The 15002-nt window shown below is 39.8% G+C and overlaps 1 protein-coding gene across 1 annotated transcript; it reads left to right on the top strand.

Moving 5' to 3' along the window:
- Positions 1-4243: 4243 nt before the first annotated feature.
- Positions 4244-14963, top strand: REXO4 (REX4 homolog, 3'-5' exonuclease). Its single transcript, XM_001371667.5, has 9 exons — positions 4244-4407; positions 4555-4817; positions 6048-6406; positions 7117-7254; positions 7539-7732; positions 11266-11354; positions 12319-12393; positions 13311-13385; positions 13632-14963. The coding sequence occupies exons 2-9, from the start codon at positions 4581-4583 to the stop codon at positions 13740-13742; spliced, it is 1278 nt and encodes a 425-aa protein (XP_001371704.2). The 5' UTR covers positions 4244-4407; positions 4555-4580; the 3' UTR covers positions 13743-14963.
- The last annotated feature ends 39 nt before the right edge of the window (positions 14964-15002 follow it).

The following is a 15002-nucleotide window of genomic DNA, read 5'->3' as shown; positions in this document are numbered from 1 at the left end:
GGCAGTATTCAGTCTGAGACAGATGAGGTGTCCAGGGTCTCCAAGATTCCTAATACGTTGTCCTGAGATGACATAGAAAGACCTAAAGACCCTGCACTCTGAATTTCAAACTAGTAAGTGGAAGTTGGCGCAGGAACCCAGGAGACGAAGGGAGACACTAACTAGAACCAATCACTCTACCCTAAATTGAAAAAACGGGATAGAGTTTGGCCCTGGTACAAAGCCCCAATTTAGGAATTAAAGCTAGAGAAATGAATAACCAAAGAAGGCATTAGACAATATAACTATATATCTAGTAGATCTAGAGATTCTCCAAAAGGAATGAATAACTTTAACAGTTCTAAGCAGAGATTCAGAGGGGGAAAATCTTTTCCACAAGAATTATATAAATACTTAGAAGAAATGAAGTTAAAAAAATGAATGAAAAAGTTCTGGAGGAAAGAATTAGAAGGAGAATAAATAACTTGGGAGAAAATGTGATACATCTTTTTTTTTTTTTAACTCTTACCTTCTGTCTTAGAATCAATATTAAGTATTGTTTCCGTGGCAGAAGAGCAGTAAAGGTTAGGCAGTTAGATTAAGTGGCTTGCCCTTGGTTACAGAGCTAAGAAGTATCTGAAGCCACATTTGAACCCAGGACCTCTCATCTCCAAGTCTGGCTCTCTATCTACTGAGCTGCCCCTAGAAAGTGTGAATTTTAAATTTACTCCACCCTTCTTAGCCTTTAGAATTTTAGCAACCAAGGAATGTATACACCTCCACTTAAGGATTAACTGTAGAGGCTGAAGGCCTATGACCAGCATGTGCTAGCAAGTGACAAATCAGAAACAACTGACTGACCCCCTGGGCTGTCCTAAGCCATGTGAGACACAGGAAGTGATGTAAAGAACTGCCTGTATATTTCACATCACTTCCTGTGATCGCTCTCTTGGAGATGTTGGGAGCTCTGGGTGGTGTTGGGAGCTCTGGGCAGTGTTTGGTGTGCTTGTGGGTTTGGGCTCTGTAGCATGGTTTAGTGAGGCATCTTCCCTGAGCAACCTTGGTGAGTGGTAAGGCTGATTCCTCCTTTTCTTGACCTCCTGAAAGGCACTATCCTCCAAGGAAGCCCCTCATCTTGGAGGAGGCCTCGTGGCCGGAAGCTGAGCTGGATTTGATCTTCTGAGAAGGCCCCTTGGCTGAGGCCTTTGAACTTCCTTTGGCTTAGGCTAGGCCAGAGAAATCTTATACTCTTTCCTCTCTCTTCTTCTTAATTTCTTCCTACTACTGTAATTAAACCACCATAAAAATCCCAAACTGACTTGAGTATTTTATTGAGATTGAATTTAAATCCCTGGTGACCACTAATATAATATATTCAGTCAACAACCCTAATTTTTCCCTTAACAAAAGTGATCAATTTCATCCAAATAACAGACTCCCTGAAAACTAGAATAGACTGAACAGAAAAATGGCTCTATGAGAAAGCAAGAAACATTAGAATAAAATCAAACACCTGAAAAAATAGAGACAATGTAATATATCTCATCTCAAAAAAGTAACTAGTAAATAGAAAGATCATTGGCTTCTTTGAAAACCTTGATTTAAAAAAAATTTTAGACATCACATTTCAAAAACCTATAAAGGTCCAAAATAAGGAGAAAAGGCCTACTTATACAAAAATATTCTTACCAGGTCTTTTTATAGTGTCAAAGAATTGGAAACTGAGGGAATGCCCATCAACTGGGGAATGGTGAACAAGTTGTGGTATTTGGTTGTAATGGAAAACAATTGTGCCATAAGAAATAATGAACAGGATGGATTCAGAAAAACCTAGAAAGATTTATATGAACTGATGCAAAGTAAAGTAAGCAGAACCAGAACAGTGTTTATTGTAACAGAAATAATGCATGATGATCAACTATGAAAGACTATGAAACTATTATCAGCAAAACATGGTTCCAAGATAACTCGAAGGGTTTTGTGATTTAAAAAAAAATAAAATAAAAAAATTTTACAAACCTCTATCCACAAACAAAGAAGGAAGTATTGGAATCTGACTATAGATCAAAGCACATCATCCTTCACTTTATTCCCTTCATGAGTTTTTTATTGTATATGTGATCTGTGCCTTCAGTCACAACATGGAGAATGTAGAAATATATATTACAAGAAAGCATTGATAAGCTCTATATCGCACCATTTACTGACTCAGGAGTGGGGAGGAAAAGAGGGAGAGAATCTGAATCTCAGAATGTCAAAATAATTATCAAAAATGGTTTCTACATATAATTGGAAGAATTAAGTTCAATTAAAAAAAAACAAAATATCATGGAAAACAAAAACAAAAAAACCTCAAAGGAATACAGGCCAGATCTAGTAGGACTAAAGAGCGAAAGGATCTGCCAATTACTTTGTAAAAGAAATCTCCTAAGGAAAAGTTCCAGAAAAGTTAGTGTCAAAATTCAGGGCTTCTATGTCAAAGAAGAGTTGCTGTAGGTATCTAGAAAGAAATTCAAATACCAAGGCAATATCCATATAATAGACATTTATTTATTAGAACCCAACAAAATCACATAAGACTTAGCTACTCCTACTATAAAATGAAAGATTTTGTAATGGAATATTCCAAAGGGCAAAAAATATAAGCTTACAACTAGGAATAACTTACCTACAAAACTATGTAATCCTACAGATTTGGGATATATACTTATTATTATTATTATTTTGAGCTTAAAGGAAAATATAATAGCCCACAAAGTCCACTTGTTTCTTTTCTCTTGGCATTAGTGAATTTATCTTATGTGAAAAATTCTCTACCTTTGGTCAACAATTTCTCTGAGCCTCCAGTTAAGTTTCTTAATTAGGCAAAACACACTTCCATATTGGTCATCATTGTAAGAGCACACTCATACAAAACCAAAATCACGAAATAAAACTATAAATACACTGAAGTGAAAGATAGCATGCTTTGATCTGCATCCGCCTGTCTTCAGCAGTTCTTTCTCTGGAGGTGGATAGCATTCCTGTCATAAGCCTTTCAGGATTGTCCCAGATCATTGCATGACAGAGAGTAGCCAAGTTTTCACAATTGATCATCATACAATATTGCTCTTACTGTATACAATATTCTCCTGGTTCGGCTTATTTTGCTCTGCATCAGTTAGTTCACGCAGATCTTTCCAGATTTTTCTGAAATCAACTTGCTTATCATTTCTTTATAACATAAAATAGTATTCCATCACCAACGTGTACCACAAATTGTTCAGCCATTCCCCAAATGTTCAACATCCCCTCAATTTCCACTTCTTTGCCACCACAAAAAGAGCTGCTATAAATGTTTTTGTACAACTAGGTCCTTTCCCGTTTTATTATTTCTTAGGGATATTGACCCACTGGTGGTATTACTGGATCAAAGGGTATGCGTTGTTTTATAGCCCTTTGAGCATAGTTCCAAATTGTCCTCCAGAATGAACAATTTTTTACTGACAGGGGCTCAAAAAAAGTTTGGAAGTCACTACCCTGGAAAGCACAACACTGCCTATTGGATTCTGCTTTGTGACAATGGGCACATCTATCTTGGTCTGACCAGTTTCTTCCTCTGCATAATGGGGATAATAGTAGTTCCCAATACTCAAAACGTTTTTATGAGGATAAAGTGAAATCATGTTTGTAAAACTCTTTGCAAACCTTAAAGTGCTATATCAACGCTAGTTATGGATGTATTATATGTATATGTACATGCATTTATGTATTGTATATATGTATATATACGCACACGGATGTATTCTATCTATAGGGATATAAGCCCTGGGCCGAAATGAATTTAAGAAAAAGCATTTAAACAGAGTGCCGAACGTTGGAAATGGAAATAGAGAAAGGGCGAGGATGAAAGTGAGAGAATGGAGGAGGAGGAAGAAGAGAAGGGACAGTGACGAGGGAAGATAAAGGAAGGGATGTCAAGAAGGGAAGCAGAAGAGAGGAACCTAACGTTACTTTTTTATGTTACCCCAATTGCAACTTCCCCCCCATAAAAGCCCTCACTTCTAAGTGGATCTCCCCCCCCCCTTCCATCCCCCACCCTCAGTCCACTTTCTGCTCTTCCTGAGAGTTTAGGCCGTGACAGCCAAATCCAGCCAGTCAATCTCTGCCGGCGGGTCCGCGACTTGTGTCGTTCCCCATTTACACGAATTACACGAATCCTCTCGGAACTCTGCTGAAAGGAACGCGTTTCCCAGCCGGCCGGGAAAGCTAAGACTTCCGGGAGGACCGTGTGAGTGCGTGCTCACGTGTGGACCAGCACGGGAAGCTACTAATGATTGAGATACGGAAGCCGAGACGTTTCATACGGCGTTCTGGGAATTGCCTTCTCTCTACAGAGTAGAAACTGAAGAAGGGCTTCTGAGCCTACGGGCCTGTACAGGGGTTGAGGTGAGTAAGGAAACGGGAGAAGGGGGCATGTACCTAGAAACGGTGTGTCTCCAGAGGAGCCTCTGGAAATGTCGAGGGGAGGGGGACCCCACACCCTTGGATAGGTCGGATACCGGCTCACGCACTGGATCGTTTCGTCCTCCGCAGCCTCGGGGCCCGCGGGTGGCACTGAGATGAAAGTGAAGGCCGGGCTCTCTAAACCTTCTAAGGGCAGCGTGGTGGCCAGGCCGGAGTTTGTCAAGAAGTCCGATCGGAAAAAACAAAAGAAGAAGAAGAAATTCTGGAAAAAATATCCCCAGGCGGCAACTGAAGCTTCCAAGAACCCGGAGTGTAAGGATGCGAGAGCCGCGGCGGCGCTGCCCCCCAAGGGGCCGCAAGAATTTTCTCACAACTGGAAGGCCCTGCAGGAGGTAAGGTGCTAGCGTGATTCGTTCCCAGCTGGGCCCCTTGGAAAGCCACCACATCCGTGCTCAGCCTGAGCCAACTTGTGCAAAGCACCTCGCCGCTCTGGGCCAGTTTCCTCTTATGTAAAAACTATGGCAATCGAACTAGCAAAAATCCAATGCCCCTTCTAGCTCTAGATCCATGATCCCTTTTCCTCAGGGTTTTTTTCTTCTTTTTCTGGACATCACATGGCACTGAGCATGTGCTTTTTAAATGAATGATTTTTCTTTTTGACACTAACAGGATTGGAATTTAATACTACTTTGGAAGATCCAGAAATAATAATAAACAGTAACGTTTATGTAGGACATACTGTGTGCCAGGCATTCACAATTGTAATTTCATTTGATTCTTACTACAGCCCTAAGAGATGGGTGCTGTTATTATCCCCATTTTATAGTTAAGGAAGCTGAGGCAAACGGGGTTAAGTTACATGCCCAAGCTCACCCAGGCAGTGTCTGAGACCAGAATTATACCTAGGTCTTCCAGACTCTAGGCCTGGTGCTCTATTCACTTTGTCACCACCTAGCTGCCCTATAACTAAACTGCCTCAGTTTATGTAGTCTTTTTTTCCCCCAGTAGATCCCTGTTAACTGCAGGAAATACTCCCCTGTTGGATATTCAGAGCTCTTCACAACGTGACCCTTTCATACTTTTCTACTTACACATCCATGCTTTTTAATATATATATAATTTGTTTGCTTATTTGTAGTTATAGTTTTAGAAAATTGCTTGTAGCTCCTTACACATAATGCTCCACTTCTCATCTCCAAGCCTTTGCATTGGCTGTGTCCCATATCTGGAATGCTTCTTCCTCACCTCCACCTTTTGGAGTCCTAGCAAGACTGGACCACTTCAAGACTATTCCCATTACTTCTAGCTATTTCCCTTGTATCTATTTTGTATACATCTTATATATACCTCTCTATATGTAAAGATTGCCTTCCACATTAGAATATAAGCTCTTTGAGAGCAGAGACATCTTTTTTGGCTTTTTAATCCCTTGCTCTTGGCACATAGTAGGTATTTAATAAATTCTTGTTGATTGATAAAGCATAGATCCATTTGAGTTTAGATGGTCCTGCCTAAATGCTTGTGGTAGGAAAGGATGTTCTTAAAAATAGAGTCATAAATGCTGACAAATTTTGAGTGTTTAATTGCCGGTGTGAAATGTGAGTTTCTTTTGTTTTTATCAGCTATTGAAACAGAAAACACTGGTTCCAGAAAATTCCCTTCCTGTCTTTCAAGGAAATTCCAGAAAACAGCCCAAAGACCACCACCAGAATGGCAAACATGTTCTTAAAAAGGAAGAGTATGGTGATACAGAACTACCAGAGCTGCCAGGCAAAATAGGCCAACCCTCCTCCAAGGCCCTTATTTCTTTAGGGTCTCTGAATGACACAAAAGTTGCCTCTCATAAAAAATGCAGTGAAACAAAGGGCAAAGGCAGTGGAACAGATACCAAGAAAAGAAAAAATGGCAGCCTTCACCAGAAAATAGTGGACATCAAGCGTGAGAAGAGGAAAGCAGAATTAGTTCCTCCTCCACCAACAGAGTGAGTAGTAGATCTTCCAGATTCCTTTGGAATTGGGTGACTAATTTATCTAGTTAGAGCAAATAATATTGTTCAAGGAGGAAGAAACCATCCTGATTCCCACAGATGGTCTCCATTGTCTTTGTCTTACAGCTGAACCCTGGGTTTTAAAAATAGGAAGGTTAAGTGGATCAGTGAGTTAATGCTGCTGATTCCTTGATGTGGAGATTTAAGTTTTGACTTATAGAAGTGAAACATATATAGAAAGAGAGAAATGAGCTCTAAAACATGAAACCATTAATTCCTTTGGTGCATGTTTGATAGAAATCTCATGAGTGTCGGTTGAAAAGAAAGCCAGGGTCAGAATGTCAGAACTCAAAAACACACTGACCATCTAAAGCAAGGGGCTCTGAATCTGGGGTCTGTGAACTTTTTTGTTTTTTAATATTTTGATAGCTTTATTTCAATATAATTGGTTTTCTCCTTTGCTATTTTAGTTTGTGTTCATTTATGCATTTAAAAACATTCTGAGTTCAAGTCCATAGGTTCTACCAAACTGCTAAAAAAAGTTTATGACATAAAAAAGCTTGTATACCTCTGTTCTAAAATATCAGTTCCACACTGTGGAACTGTGTTGACTTTGGTAGGAACCACAGCCCTCATGAAAGCAGATAAGAGAGGTGTATTTTTTTCCTTTTTTTGGTGCAAATTGCCTGTTCTTTGCTTTTTAGAGCAGACATCTGGTTTGATGATGTAGATCCTAAGGATATTGAAGCTGCCATTGGTCCAGAAGCTGCTGAAATAGCCCGAAAAAAACTGGGTCTGAAGGAAACAAATCTGTCACTGGTGAAAGAAAGAGCATTTGAAGGGTATGTTGGAGTTTTTTTACTATGGGAAAAGGAACTTGTGCTACATAGAACAAGTGGAACACGGGAATCTTCAAGGACATAGATGGGTTGCCTCCCTTTCTTTGATAGGCAATGTGAATAACCTTCTGTGAAGTACCTCCTTAGTTAAACAGCAGTAACCATGGACATATTGTCTCCTTAATAACAGGCCATGTCAGGTTAGTGAATCACTTGTGTCCCTGCTGTTATTACAGATGTGCATCTTAATCCAGGTGTTTTAACCCAAACCTTTGATTCCCTTTCAGCATGACCAAAGCTGTAGCAATGGACTGTGAGATGGTAGGAGCAGGGCCAAATGGGGAAGAAAACATCCTTGCCCGAGTATCCATTGTGAACCAATTTGGAAAGTGTGTTTATGACAAGTATGTCAAGCCAACAGAGAAAGTGACTGATTACCGGACAGATGTCAGTGGAATTCGACCAGAGGACATCAAACACGGTAGGTAGAGTGCCTTCAGTAAACACTAAATTCAACCTAAAAAAATTCCTGCCAGGAAAATCTGTATTTATTTCTTCCCCCTTCTCTCTGTAAGAAGCATTCTGTATAGAAAGAACCCCATCAAAAGCTTATTGAACCCAAGGATTTTAAAGGGGGTGAGGGGGAGCAAGAATGGCATATGACAAAAGACAATGGAATTCTCTTCATTCCATTTATCTCTTTAGGTATCAGTAATTCTCTTGGAGGGACATTTATTGGCTTACCTTTTGAGGTGAACTTTTCATTTGGGTCTTTGCTATCTAACTCTTCTGAAGCCAAAAACAGTTTTTCTTTGTATTCATTTGTGCTCCCATGCCATGCTTATTAAAATCAGGCATAATTTATGCTAGGAGATTAAGGAAAGTTCAGGTGACTGAGACATTGTTATATAATGGAAAAATCTTTGTTCTAAATTTGTGCCCTGCTGGATAACCATGGACAATGCATTTTACACCTTTGAACCTTCCAAAAAAAAAACCTCTTAAGGCCATGATAGCAAACCTGTGACACATGTGCCAAAGAGCACACAGAACTCACTGTGGGCATGTGCACTGTTGCCCATCAGAGTTAGATACTAGGAAGGCAGAGGGACTCGGAGCTGCTCCCTTCCCTCCCTCCACCTCGGGTGAAAACATTTTTTACTTCACCCATCCCTTTGCCCAGCAGCCCAATGGGAGTACTTCTTCCCTTCTCTGAGTGGAGTGCTCTAGCCACTCAATTCTACCTCTCTATATACGCCTCTCATCACCCACCTCTCTGCCTAGCAGCCCAATGAGAGCACTGAGGACATTCCTCACTTCACCTGACTCTCTGCCCAGCTACCCAGTGGAAGTGCTTTCTCCCTCCTGTCTGGGGTGTTACGGAGGAGCCACAATTCATAGTCTGGGTGGGAGATGGCATGCAGTCTCTAAAAGGTTCACCATCACTGCTCTAAGGTCTCTTTCAGGGCTAATGTTCTATAGTTTTCTAGTTCTAGTTTGAGTGTATTCATTATGAACAATGCTTATTTTTTGCCACTTATATTTAAATATGGCCTCCACTAAGACCCTCTTCTGATCTTCACTGTGGTGTAGATGTGACTTCCTGTACTCAAAGATAATGTCAGTGACATACAGGTTCTTTTGGATCTTACCAAACTGGAAAGTTTCAAGTGTAGGCCAGTGACAAACTCAACACCAATTTGGTTGCAGTGTTTTTTAGTTACAACCCTCACTTTATCTCCCAAGATGCAGAAAAGTTATAGGCTATTTATTAGTGGAAGGGAATGGGGCTGACAGGCAGACTGATGGCATGAAAGGTTTGGGGAACAATTAAAGCAACAGAATTGAGTTTCTCTTGACCTTAGCTCCCTAATACAACCTACTTTTCTTGCCCATAATGATCATTTGATTACCTTCTATGACAACCTCAATTGAATGTTGAGCCAAGCATGCTTCTTGTTCCCTCCAACCAATATTCCTCCCTGCCTATCCCCTTATTTTTTAAAGTATTTTTCCATGGTTACATGATTCATGTTCTTTCCCTCTCCTCTTTCCTCCCCCTCCTAGAGCTAACAAGCAATTCTACTGGGTTATATATGTAGTATCACTTGATACCTATTTCCATATTATTCATTTTTGTAATAGAGTAATCTTTTAAAACTAAAACTCCAAATCATACATCCACATAAACAAGTGATAAATCATGTTTTTCTTCTATGTTTCTACTCCCACAGTTCTTTCTCTTGATGTGGATAGCATTCTTTCTCTTAAGTTTAAATGGATTATTTTTTTTTTATTTTTATTAGTCAATTTAGAACATTATTCCTTGGTTACAAGAATCCTATTCTTTCCCTCCCCTGCCCCCACCCCTTCCTATAGCCGACACACAATTCCACTGGGTTTTACATGAGTCCTTGGTCACATTTTCATGTTGTTGATGTTTGCACTAGGATGATCATTTGGAGTCTATATCCCCAAACATATCCCCATTAACTCATGTGATCAAGCAGTTGTTTTTCTTCTGTGTTTCTACTCCCACAGATTTTCCTCTGAATGTGGATAGTGTTCTTTCTCATAAATCCTTCAGAAACGTCCTGGATCATTGCATTGCTTCTAGTAGAGAAGTCGATTACATTCGATTGTACCACAGTGTATCAGTCTCTGTGTACAATGTTCTCCTGGCTCTGCTCCTTTCACGCTGCATCACTTCCTGGAGGTCATTCCAGTTCCCATGGAATTCCTCCACTTTATTATTTCTTTGAGCACAATAGTATTCCATCATCAACATATACCACAATTTGTTCAGCCATTCCCGAATTGGAGGGCATCCCCTCATTTTCCAATTTTTTACCACCACAAAGAGCATAGCTATGAATATTCTTGTACAAGTCTTTTTCCTTACCTCTGGGGTACAAAGCCATCAGTGCTATGGCTAGATCAAAGGGCAGATAGTCTTTTAGTGCCCTTTGGGCATAGTTCCAAATTGCCCTCCAGAATGGTTGGATCAATTCATAACTCCACCAGCAATGCATTAATGTCACAACTTTATCACATCCCCTCCAACATTCATTCATTACTTTCCTTTGCTGTCATGTTAGCCAATCTGCTAGGTGTGAGGTGATACCTCAGTTGTTTTGGTTTGCATCTCTCTGATTACAAGAGATTTAGAACACTTTTTCCTGTGCTTATTAATATTTTGATTTCTTTATCTGAAAATTGCCTATTCATGTCCCTTGCCCATTTATCAATTGGGAAATGGCTTGATTTTTTGTACAATTGATTTAGCTCTTTATAAATTTGAGTAATTAGACCTTTGTCAGACATTTTTATTATGGAAGATTTTTCCCCAATTTGTTGCTTCCCTTCTAATTTTGGTTGCATTGGTTTTGTTAACTCTTTTCTTTCCTAAAGGTCTGACATGTATACTATTTTGTGTTCACCTAATTTACTTATAGTTTCCTTCTTTATATTCAAGTTATTCATCCATTCTGAGTTTAAAGGGTATAAGATGTTGATCCAAACCCAATCTCTCCCATTCTGTCTTCCAATTTTCCCAGCAGTTTTTATCAAAGAGTGGATTTTGGTCCCCAAAGCTGGGATCTTTGGGCTTACCATAGACTGTTTTGCTGAGGTCACTTAAACCAAATCTATTCCACTGATCCTCCTTTCTGTCTCTTAGCCAGTACCAAATTGTTTTGATGACCACTGCTTTATAATATAGTTTGAGATCTGGTACTGCGGGGCCACCTTCCTTTGCATTTTTTTTTTCATTATTTAAACAGGTTATTATTTTAAAAGTTTTGTTGAAACTTTTTCTCCAGTACCTGTGGTAATGATTTGAGATTGCAAGCATGTACACAATTGAAAAACCAAGAGTCTTTGTGGGTGCTTTAATCCTAACATTTCCAACAAGAGCTTGAAACTTTGCTGATTGTGGCTCCTCTTAGTAGAGTCACTTGCTTCTCCACCATTTGTTCCCATTTTACTGAAACAACATTTATTTTGGATTTCCAGGAGAAAAGTTCAAAGTTGTTCAAAAGGAAGTGGCAGATCTGCTTAAGGACAGGATTCTAGTTGGACACGCCCTGCATAATGACTTAAAGGTACTGGCCATCTTTATTTTTCTTGTAATTGTTTATGTCTGTACTGTGCTTGGGTTTTGAGATACATTGCCATAACCCCAACTCTTTTTTTTTTTTTAAATAAAACCCTTACCTTCCATCTTGGAATCAATACTATGTATTAGCTCCAAGGCAGAAGAGTGGTAAGGGCTAGGCAATGGGGGTTAAGTGACTTGCCCAGGGTCACACAGCTGGGAAGTGTCTGAGGCTGGATTTGAACCTAGGACCTCCCATCTCTAGGCCTGGCTCTCAATCCACTGATCTACTCAGCTCTCCCCTCCCCTCCTCCTAACTCTTGAGTAAATGATAATGTGTGTTGTAGAATTTGGATCCTTCACAGAGAACCACTGTGTTATTTTCTTTTTGAGTAAAATAAAGTCTTCAGGATGGCCTTCCATTTGGGGTTTCTTCCAGATGATAGAGAGGGTTGAAACTTGTTCTTGGACCATAGTACAGCATTTCTCCTGGAAGCGCTCTTGCTATCATGTCACCTGAGAAACACAGTCCTGACTTATATTCTGCTGTGGTGACATGATTTGTACTACTCTTCTGGCATCTAGCACATTTTGCTATTATATTATTTTTATTTATTAATTAATTGTTATATTATTAGTTCTTATATAACCATAAATATATACAAGTAATATATCTAGTCCCATACTAGATGATGAGTACATTGAAGGCAGAGTCTCTGTCTTAGTCTTTCATGACCCCAACAGTGTTGGAGTGGGCCCTTGGCAAATATTGAATTGGCTTGAAACCTAAAGAAAAAGTGCAACTCTACTATTTGTTAGTTATGGGATGTGTTAGCCTATTCCAGACTTGCCTACATCGGGTAGGCAAAATGACATCAGTTTATGTTTATCTCAGCTTTTTAGCAGGGAAGAATGGGCATCTGGTGATTCAGGTGTGTAATTCTGAATTGTATTTGTATTATTTGTTTCAGATTCTCCTTCTTGATCATCCCAAAAAGAAGATCCGGGATACACAGAAATATAAACCTTTCAGGACACAAGTAAAGGTAGGCAGTGTTTTCAGAGAAAGAAAATCTGATTGTTCAGGGTTGTCATTTTAACCTCAGTTCACCCTGGGTGTTAGCAGTACTACTTTGTTGTTGTTTTTTTTTTAAGCCCTTACCTTCCATCTTGGAGTCAATACTGTATATTGACTCCAAGGCAGAAGAGTGGTATGGGCTAGGCAATAGGGGTCAAGTGACTTGCCCACGGTCACACAGCTGGGAAGTGTCTGAGGTCAGATTTGAACCCAGGACCTGCCGTCTCTAGGCCTGGCTATCAATCCACTGAGCTACCCAGCTGCCCCCTGCAGCAGTACTACTTTATGATGAGCTTATAGATTTATTTTTAGTCCTAGAAAAGGAAGGATAACTTTAAATAAAATAGATTTATGTTGACTCACATTCTTTAAAATGTGTGACCAGGGGCAGGTAGGTGGCTCAGTTGATTGGGAGCTAGGCCCTGAGTCAGGAGGACCTGTGTTCAAATTTGGCCTTAGACATTCTAGTTTTGTAACCCTAGAAAACTCACTTAACTCCCATTGCCTAGCCCTTATCGCTTTTGCCTTGGAACGCAGTGTTGATTAACTAAGCTGGAAGGTGAGGATTTATTTTTGTGCTCTCATATCTGTAATAGGACTTCTGCGTACATGTGTTATTACAAATGTCTTTCACAAAGTTGTAGCGAATTAATATTTCTTTTCAAGGAAAGGGTAGTTTGAGAACTTGAAGCAAAGAACATTTAACATGAAATAATTGTACTTGATCCATATCACTTTATTTAAATTCATTGCCCAATATAATATGGTACTCAGTAAATTTTTGCTAGTGACAGTAAACAGAGGCAGTGAGTTTAAATTCTTTTCAAGCAAAAAGTGTTTATTTAATCCAAACTGTCTCTGTCACCTTCATCATTTCCTTTGCAGACTGGAAGACCATCTCTGAAATTGCTCAGTCAGAAAATTCTTGGTATCAGAATACAGCAGTCAGAGCACTGTTCGGTAGGTGACCTTTGTGGGCAGGAACTTCAGGGAAATTTTGCTGTCATCACTGATCCTGACTTTCTGTTTCCTGTCTTTGCATTCTGATGGTCTCATATAAACTATCACCAAACAAGTGGGGAAGGCATAAGGATGGCTGTATTGTACCCCTGACCAAGTGCTTTAACCTTCACCTAAATGAGATCACAACTGGCTCCTTTATCTTGACCTTTCTTTCTTATTTGGTTTCTTCCTTTCGGCTTTCAGATTCAAGATGCCCAGGCAGCAATGAGACTTTACGTAATGGTTAAAAAACAGTGGGAAGGAACCATCAAAGACAAATATAAACTACAAAGAGAAAAAAATGGCAAAGCATAACTGAGCCTTCCTTGTCACTGTTTCTACTGTCTACACTGCTTACTGCCTTGTTCCTCAACAGCACAGTCATATCTCCAGAAGAAGATAAGCAGGGGTCTTCTTGAAGCAAGGGAGGGGGAGGGTATTCTGTCAGCCATCCTCCCTGCTCTCCGTTTTGTTTTGTTTTTTTCCTGAATGTGTAGTCCCTAAAATCAACATAAATTATTCACAAAGGTGGTAACTTTTTGGAGAAACTTTTAAACTTGTGACTACAAAGGATGTATGCTACTAAAAGAGAATTTGACCCTCTCCAGATACAGTCACTCTTGCCCTTTAGCTTACAGTTTCTTTCCTGTGCTCTAGAAGTCATGGTTAGTGTCCAAGATTTTATGAGTATGAGTGAGGAGGGCTTTGTGAAATCAAGACCTTTGCTTTGGACACAATGAAGAGCAGAGACTGATTCTGGACTTCAGTGAAGCTCTGCATCCCTGACTAATCCATCATCCAGCAGAATCAAAATCAAGAAATAATTTCATTAGCACATGCAGTGATATTTTCTGGACAAGAGGTTTGGGAACTTGTACAATAAAAGGCTAAATAAAGTATGTAACTGGCTTTTTCATTAGAATCACTGCCATTTTACTCTCCCTCTCTCTTGAACTGTGTGTGCTGAATGGTATCATCGACCAAGGTTGGAGTTTCTAGGGGTCCAGTGGACCCAAAGCAGCTTGTCAACTCAGTTCTGTCATTTACCTTTTGGAAAATTAACTGGAGAAGAATAATTCTCATCCTAATCAGTTGTTGCTGCCACAAGAAGAAAATCTCATCTGTGACTGGCAGACCATAGATTGGAGACATATATACCCAATACCTTCCCAGTGTGAATGAGAAAGTTGGAGAAGACCTGCAACAGAGCCGAAGGAGTAAGATTTGCAAAAGCTGTCAATCAAGCATTCTGGAATGGAATGGTGACTGGGGGGAGACTTGAAAGAAACAACCAAACTGAGAAGTGGTCTCTTGCTCTTGAGACAGGAAGGAGTAAGGACTGAGAAGATCCTTCTCTGATTTCTCCCTACTGGGCAAAGTGACAAATCCTCAACCTGTTAGCCATATCCCTCAATTCAAGACTATTCTATTCTTCAATTTAGGAGTATTTTAAGATTAGGGAAACCCTAAATCCTCTCTCCCATCAAACTTCCTTGTCCTTCCTCTTTTCCTAAATAAACCCCCTTATTTAAACTATCCAAAGAGAGTTATCAGATTTATCAGGAAACTCAAGAG

This window comes from Monodelphis domestica, chromosome 1 (assembly GCF_027887165.1).
Source record: "Monodelphis domestica isolate mMonDom1 chromosome 1, mMonDom1.pri, whole genome shotgun sequence".
Classification (NCBI taxonomy): domain Eukaryota; kingdom Metazoa; phylum Chordata; class Mammalia; order Didelphimorphia; family Didelphidae; genus Monodelphis; species Monodelphis domestica.
Note: the sequence above shows the minus strand (reverse complement) of the source record. Positions and strands in the feature narration are given on the sequence as shown.